We start from the raw sequence: 7,991 nt of genomic DNA, 5'->3' as shown, positions 1-7,991 counted from the left end.
CTGCTACTATTCTCACAAACAACCAATTTTAAACTACCACATTCTATGATGCACAAAAGTTGAACACAATCACATGCTATCACATCCTAAAACTAAACATGCTTAACAACATTCTAAATTATACTTCCACAAATTCACAAATGCATGCAACAAAATTAGCACAAAGTTCAAACATCAATTCAAACACAACAATCTATGCTAACACACTTCACACATGCATAAAAACACAAAGCTATCTTAAAAAACGAAAATTAAAAGCTAGAATGAGTTTAGAGCGCTGGGTTGCCTCCCAGGAAGCGCTTGTTTAACGTCATGAGCCTGACGGGTAAGACGCTTAAGCTTGGTTGGTGCTTTTGGTGTGCTCCTTCCCAACCTCACACCTATACAACTTCAATTGAGCACTAGTCACCAATTTAGTCCTTCTAGAATAAGGAGCTTCAATTTCAATTCTTCCATCAACTTTGATGTCTCTAATAACCCATAGCCTTGCCCAATTTGACTTGAATCTTCCAGGAGAAATCTTCAAACTTTCCTTTCTCATCACAGTTGGTTGGCCGGGTCTAAGCGCATTAGTCCCCATCAAAGAGTGGTGGTGAACTAGAGCATCTTTCTCTTCCCTCTCTTCATTCACCTTCGTAGAGAAGCAATTGGAGCAGTTTTCAAGCAACTTTGAAGCTTGCCAAGGTCTACTAGTCACAGATAAGACCTCATTGACACCCTTAAGACTAGTTTGTTCATCAGTCGGTTCTTGCACAGCTTCAAGAACATTGAACGTCACCTCCTCATCTTGGTCTTTCAATTTTAGCGTTCCATCATCCACATTGATAACAACCTTGGCTGTCTTCATGAATGGCCTCCCAAGAATGAGTGGTACCCCTTCATCTTTCTCCATCTCCATCACCACAAAATCAACTGGGAATTTAAGATTATCAATTTGCACCACCACATCTTCCACCACACCATAGGGGTATTTGACGGAGCTGTCTGCTAGCTGCAAGGTCATCCTTGTTGGCTTGGCTTCGAGACCACCAATCTTTTTAAGCATAGATAGGGGCATCAGATTAATGCTAGCCCCTAAGTCAACAAGAGCTTTCCCCATATCTTGATTTCCAATGGTGCAGGGGATGGTGAAGCTACCCGGATCCTTGAATTTTGGAGGAAGATTTTTCTGAATAATGGCACTACAATTCCCTTGCACTTCAATGGTTTCCTCTTCTATGTATTTCTTCTTTTTTCCAAGGAATTCCTTCATGAACTTTGCATAAGAGGGTATTTGTTGCAGTGCTTCAGAAAAGGGAATCTTGATCTCAAGCTGCTTGAATATGTCTTTGAACCGAGCTAACTGTCTCTCTTTCTCTTTTCTTGAGGGATTTTGAGGATAGGGAAGGGGTTTCACAACAACTTTCTCTTTTTTCTTTTTCTCTTTTTCATTTTCCTCTCTTTTATTAACTTCCTCCTCTGCTACAATTTCTTCATCAACTTCTTCCTCTTGAATCGCTTCTTCATTCTTTTTCTTTTCTCTAGCCTCCACCTTTTCTTTAGAACCTAACCCAACCTCCTTTCCACTTCGAGTGAAGATGGCCTTACATTGCTCTTTGGGGTTGGCTTCGGTGTTGGCGGAAAAAGAACTTCCTCGTTGATCAGCCAATTGCTTGGCTAATTGCCCCACTTGCACCTCCAAGTTTTTTATTGATGCATCAGTGTGCTTTTGATTTTGAATTGACATTTGCAAGAACTGTTGCATCATGTCCTCAAGCTTTGAGGTTCTGTCAGTTAAAGAGGGATGTTGGTAAGTTTGTTGATGTGGGGGCCTATTGGAAGGTCCTGCTTGGCCCATGTTTTGGTGAGGTTTCCATCCTTGATTATAGTTCCCTGATCGGCCTTGATTGCCCATATAACTAACTTCCTCTTGAGATGTGCTTGGCATAGCACATTGCCCATTAGTATGGTTTCCTCCACATAACTCACAACTTTGCACTTGTTGGAGTTGAGCTATAGAGGCATTTTGAATCTCTTGAGGAAGTTGTGACAGTTTCTTCATGAGGGTCTCCAGCTGCTGAGTCATAATCTTGTTTTGAGCCAATAGAGCATCTTGAGATTGAAGCTCTAGAATACCCTTCTTTTGAGAATGGGCTCTCTCAGTGTAAGCTTCATTATCATTGGCGGCCATATTCTCTATTAACTCATAAGCTTCCTCTGGCGTCTTCCACTTGATACTCCCACCGGCAGAGGCATCTAACATCAACTTTGATTGGGATTTAAGACCTGCCAAGAAAAGAGTAAGCTGTGTAGGTTGATCAAACCTATGAATGGGAGTCTTCCTCAGCAGTCCCTTGAATCTATCCCATGCTTGGCCCAAGGACTCATCCATATCTTGTTGAAATGCCGAGATTTCCTGTTTTCCCTTATTAACCTTGGACTGGGGAAAATATTTGCTCAAGAACTTTGCAACCACGTCATCCCAGTTAGTGAGGCTATTTTCAGGAAAGGAATTCAACCAGGCTTTTGCAGGTCCTACTAGTGAGAACGGGAAGAGACTCAGGCGTATGGCTTCATCAGGAACTTGATGGATCTTCACAGTATTGCATATCTCCAAGAATGTGGCCAGATGAGTGTAGGGATTCTCATGAGACAGGCCATTGAACTGATTACTCTGCACCAGATGAATAAGAGCTGGCTTCATCTCCATGTTGGTGGCATTGACAGTTGGCCTAGCAATACTGTTGAAGTTAACATGGCCTGTGAACGCTGCATAATCTTCCAAAGTGCGTCTTTCACGACCTCTACCATCACCATGAGGATTGTCTGCCATTTCTTCTTCTGGCAAAGGATCAGGATTCTGAGAAGTAGATGAAAGAGTGTCTGAAGCAGAAGAGTGATGGACAACTTGTTGTGCTTGAGCTCGTCTTCTCCTTGTGGCACTATTGTTTCTACGGGCAGTTTTCTCTATCTCGGGATCAACAAGGAGTGGTTCTGAAGATGCAGTCCTCCTTGTACGGATCCTACCCTGCATAAACTATAGAGCAACAACAAAAGACAAGCTCGAACTACAAGTTAGCCCAAAAATAATGTGTGTATATAAGTAAACAAAAATAGTAAATATGCACAAAAGAATTTAGTCTAAATAGGTCAAAAATCACACAAAAGTCTAGTATTAGACACGGGTCCCCGGCAACGGCGCCAAAAACTTGTTAAGACTTTGGCAAGTGTACCAAGTCGCGCAAGTAGTAACCGGTAAGACCGGGATATCGTTTCCCAAGAGACTCGTGTATACTAATTAATTGCGTAATTAGTGACTAATTTAAACTAATGAATAAATCCATATTTTGAGTTTTAATGTATGAAATTAAACTTTGCATAAATAATTAAAATTGAACTTTGAAAGTTAAAGGCACTTAGTGAGTGGAAAAGATTAGAAATGATATGACTTGATATTGCCGGGGTTAGAATTCACCAACTATGCTCTCATGCAACTACAATTTAACATCCTCTTCATTAATATGCTAATGCCAACCCACAAAATTACTCAAACCCTAATTCCTTAAAAGATTGAGCCTAAATTTCCTTATTAAAAAAAATCAATTCCTTGAACTCTTAATAAGCAAATTTGCTTTATGCACAAAGGCTTAAGACAACCAATGGGTCAAGCCCCATTCCTAGATACAAGCTCCATTGAGTTCTCTTATTCCAAATCTAGGTTTCAAAAGATATTTTCACACCCCATGAACCAAAAATCATGCAAGAGATGGCTAAATCAATGCAAGCTTTAAGTGAAGAAATAAGAAGACTAGCAATTAATGAAAGAGTCATATATATAATCAAAACATTTGCATTTACACAAGAGTTTCGTGGCTACATCTAACCCCAACAAAAATGGGTTTAGCTCTCCATTGCCATGGAGAGCTCAAGCTTAAAAATGGAAGAGATGGAAGAGAAAGAGATACAAAGAGGAAGATGGAGCTGTTCCCACAAGCCCTAGCACTCCTCCAAGCTCTCCAAATGTGTTCTTCGTGCCTCCAAAATGCCAAAGATACTTTTCCCCTCGCGAAAACAGAAGAAAAGGAGCCAACTTGCCACATCAGCGAACAATGGCGCCTGGCGGCAAGGTCTCACCGCCAGGCGGTATCGGGCAAACAGGGGGCAAAACTGGCAGCTACCGCCCGGCGGTGTCCAGTTACCGCCAGGCGGTTCGTAACAGGGGCGCCTGGTTGGCGCTTGGCTGGCGCTTGACTGGCGGTTTGTTCCGCCTGGCGCTTGCTTCGTGTCGCCAGGCGCTTCCTGTTGACATTTTTCTTCTTCTCCTTGCTATTTCGGGTCACTCATTAATCTGGATTTTTGGACAAAGCTTCCCATCTACAAAAAGGACACAAAAAATGGGGATTAGTGGTATATGTAGATAAATGTAACCCAAAATGTATTTATTTACAAAAGTAAGGTAAAATTGAGGATTAAGTAGGTTAAAAGCTTTGGAAGAGATGATTTTGCTAATGAAATATAGCTTGGATAATGGTAAAAATTAACATTATCAAGTTTATGTAAAATTCTTAAGTTGTAGATTTTTTTTTTGTGTAGTCTTTTTTTGTACAATATGTTAGATAATAAAGTTTAATTATCAATGAAATGGTAAATTATACATTATTGCATGTAGGTGAATAATATTATTGTGAATGCATGAAAATTGGCAAAAATAATAATAAAAAAAAACACACTTACTTTCTCTAACCATTATTACAGTAATTATCATAAAAAAAAAATTGATTTACTATACCTTGTGTGCCTCTAACTCTCAGAGTAAGTTATATATATATTTTTTTATGTCAAATCTAGTAATACTTGTTATAGGAAGTCATATTTTCTATATCATGTCTATGAATATCTAGCATAATAAGTTACACTATTAGATATCTGAGTATTTGTCCTGGAAAGTGATATATGATCTACATGTGTTGAAGATACAATGACACTTACTATTAGAATTTTCATAAAAAATCAGATATCCTGTGATGGTTCTCATCAAAACTATCATTATTTATAAAATCTGAATTTTATCATAGTTTTACACATTTTATGCTGGTTTAGGTGGATTTACTATGACAGTCTTTCTATTAACATAGAAAGTATAAATTTTCTATATTACTTTCATTTTTTATGTTTGTAGTACTATATAATTACCAACTATATAAAATTATTATTGGTTCATTATTGATAAAATTAATTTAAGATAAAATGAATTATTTATTCGTAAAATTTCACCATGTTGTTAGCTATACTTCCATGTTTCATTTTTTTTTTGCCTTCTTTGCATACATCATCATGAGTAAGAGTTTCAAAACTAGAAAAAAAAATTCATTACGTTTTAACTTTATATTTTTTTGAAACATATAAGACTTGGACGAAATTTGGGAGGATTGGGAGCTAAAGAGAATATGAATAATTAAAGTTTTAGAAGCAAAATCCAATGTTTAAGATTGCATAATGTTTATTCATGGATGGCTAGAAATGGTCTATTGATTCATTTTCACCTCCTTAGAGAGTTGTATCTTCCTATCATCAATCGCCACACACGCCACCGGGTCCCCCATATTGGAGACAACTTCCGAGTCCTTCTCCTCCATCTCCGTAGTGTTCGACATTAAAACAATCAGATTTGTCGATGAATGCCTTTGTCATGTGTTTGTTAGGTTCAAAATCTTTTCTTTCTTCATTTTGAAAGGAGATAAACCTAAAGTAAGCGGCATGATAAAAGTTCTTATCTGGAAAAATTCCAGATCCCATTTGAGGACTGGGAAGGCCAGGAGGAGTAACTGTTCTCCCGCCCCACCCCACTCGATCGGCTGAGGCCATGTTCGAGAATAATTCTGCTGGATAATATCCAATATATTCCTCACCAACTTTCAACCACCAATTTTTATTTATTCGATCCTGAAAATGTATATAGATTTTGTCAACTACATAACATTATCCTTAATATTCACATTGAAAGTTGTATAGGCATCAAACCATAGTAATAGAAATTGCAATCTCTATCAGTCTCCCTCCGTAGACAGATGTGTTGGACAAGCGTGAACCAATGAAATTATCTTGATTAATTTGGACAAAACCTGAACATTGAAGATTGTAGCATCCTGTCTGCTTGAAATTATCCGACTGCAACATTTATGAATATTAAATAATTAAGTAAATAAAAGTAACATATAGCATAATATATCATTTTGCAAGTTTAAGTTTAGTAAGGATCTTTACTATAAAAAAAGTAGATTAAAAACAAGTAAACAAGTCTCTTCTTACTGTCCATGCTGAGAAGACATAAGTTCCGGTATCACGACCATGAAATTGTGGAGCCACCTTTTACACAAATTAAATGAAAAATGTAAATTAAAACATAATAGATGTAAAAGGGTATATTTTTTAATAAAAGAAATATGGATTAAATATATTTTTACTTTCTAAACTATTATTAATAACTGTATTTTGTTCCTAAATTAAATAATGAAATATTTAGTTTTTGCATTTTATAAAAATCATGTAAAATATTATCTTCGCAAACGACATGTGGACTCTTTTCCATGTGAGAAACATACTTCTAGTGTCAACTATATTAAAACCTCCACATGTCGTCTATTAGAGAAATATTTTATATGACTTTCATAAAATGTAAGAACGAAATATTTTATAATTTGGTCTTAAGGGTGAAAAGACAATTTTTTATAAAAGTTTGGAAAAAAATATTTATCATAAAAATAATTATATCAATTGAAACTCACATGCCATCCAAATGCGACTTTGTTAGTGCCTCCGTTTTGAACCCATATATGAGTAATGCTTTCTTGATTTACATTCTTCTTAAGGACTCTTGGATTATAGATACTATTTGTTCCCTTAACTTGATAAAAAGGACCAAAAATTTCTGTAACATATATTTCTGCCATCTGCAAAATTGAATTAAATAATGATTCAAATAAAAAAAAGAATGAGACATACATTGTGTACAAATAAAATTACAAATTTAAAATATAAGAAAAAACATACATGGACACCAGAAGCTTCCTGAATCATGCTTTGATTATAAAATGACGATTTTTCTTGAATTAGATCATCTTTTGTTGTTCTCCGAATGGGAACAGTTCCCTTTGGACATTTTTCTTTCTGAAGTCCAAATATGAGTTCGTTCGATGAATTCTTCGTACTTGTCTTTTCATACGAGTTTTGAAAACTAGGTTTTTTCTGTAAATAAATAAAACAAGTATTATAAAAGAAATTGACTACAAGTTAATCCATTTAACAATAATAAGCAAAGAAAGTGTACCTGTAATTTATGGTCTTTCAATAAATGATGATCAAACGCTGATTGTTTATAAATATCAATGCAATCAACAATATATCCAAACTCTGTCTATAAAATTCAAAATATAGAATATATAAAAAGAATAATCAAAACTAAAGTACAATAGAATAAAATAGAAGAAGAATATATACTTGAATACTCTTGAGTGAGGGTTTGTTAATGACTTGTAATTGTCTTTCTATCTCCAAATTATCTATGTGAATAGCATGAACTCTATGACTATTATGGCTATTTACCAACCACAACACAAAGAACAATATTTTGATCATTCTCTCTGCAGTTCCTTCTATCTATCAAATAAAATGAGTGTCTATTGGATACCTTGTGGACTTGTCTCTTTATAGCCATTAACCGTCAACAAATAATTACAAGGAAATACAAGATTGAAAGATAAATGAATTATATGAATCAGCATTGGAAAAAAATATCAGTTATAAGTTATTGTTATTTTTATTGCTAAAAATATTATTTTTATTAAGAGATAGGAGTTACAATTAATTATTGTATTTAAATGAGTTATGTTATTTGAAAAACTTCCTACTGAATTATAATAGTTTGCATTTCAAATGCATGAATTATATCAAATTAATTATAATTAATTGTTATACATTGATGTCATCATGGAGGATGGATTGCAATTACTCTG

At 35.5% G+C, this 7,991-nt stretch overlaps 2 protein-coding genes across 2 annotated transcripts; both read right to left on the bottom strand.

Moving 5' to 3' along the window:
* Positions 1-334: 334 nt before the first annotated feature.
* Positions 335-3,013, bottom strand: LOC146884447 (uncharacterized). The gene has a single exon (XM_085665988.1). The coding sequence runs from the start codon at positions 3,011-3,013 to the stop codon at positions 335-337; it is 2,679 nt and encodes an 892-aa protein (XP_085522114.1).
* A 2,484-nt stretch (positions 3,014-5,497) lies between these two features.
* LOC114195115 (protein neprosin-like) lies at positions 5,498-7,614 on the bottom strand. The gene is made up of 7 exons (XM_085665317.1): positions 7,477-7,614; positions 7,307-7,393; positions 7,030-7,224; positions 6,765-6,929; positions 6,289-6,345; positions 6,001-6,147; positions 5,498-5,922 (listed from the first exon to the last, which is right to left on the bottom strand). Exons 1-7 carry the CDS (start codon positions 7,612-7,614, stop codon positions 5,551-5,553), a joined length of 1,161 nt encoding a protein of 386 aa, XP_085521443.1. The 3' UTR covers positions 5,498-5,550.
* Between the last annotated feature and the right edge of the window lie 377 nt (positions 7,615-7,991).

Source organism: Vigna unguiculata, chromosome 8 (genome assembly GCF_037176805.1).
Source record: "Vigna unguiculata cultivar grain cowpea cultivar isolate G323 ecotype 2 chromosome 8, ASM3717680v1, whole genome shotgun sequence".
In the NCBI taxonomy this organism is placed as follows: Eukaryota; Viridiplantae; Streptophyta; class Magnoliopsida; order Fabales; family Fabaceae; genus Vigna; species Vigna unguiculata.
This window is presented reverse-complemented; position numbering and strand designations above follow the sequence as displayed.

Bases quoted from the DNA above. Each gene is read 5' to 3' on its own strand.
- LOC114195115 (XM_085665317.1), bottom strand. From the start codon at position 7,614: ATGATCAAAATATTGTTCTTTGTGTTGTGGTTGGTAAATAGCCATAAT. The intron at 6,346-6,764 runs GTGAGTTTCAAT...TTTGTGTAAAAG, and splicing joins AAGTCGCATTTGGATGGCAT to GTGGCTCCACAATTTCATGG. The intron at 6,148-6,288 runs GTAAGAAGAGAC...TAAATGTTGCAG, and splicing joins ATGTCTTCTCAGCATGGACA to TCGGATAATTTCAAGCAGAC.
- LOC146884447 (XM_085665988.1), bottom strand. From the start codon at position 3,013: ATGCAGGGTAGGATCCGTACAAGGAGGACTGCATCTTCAGAACCACTC.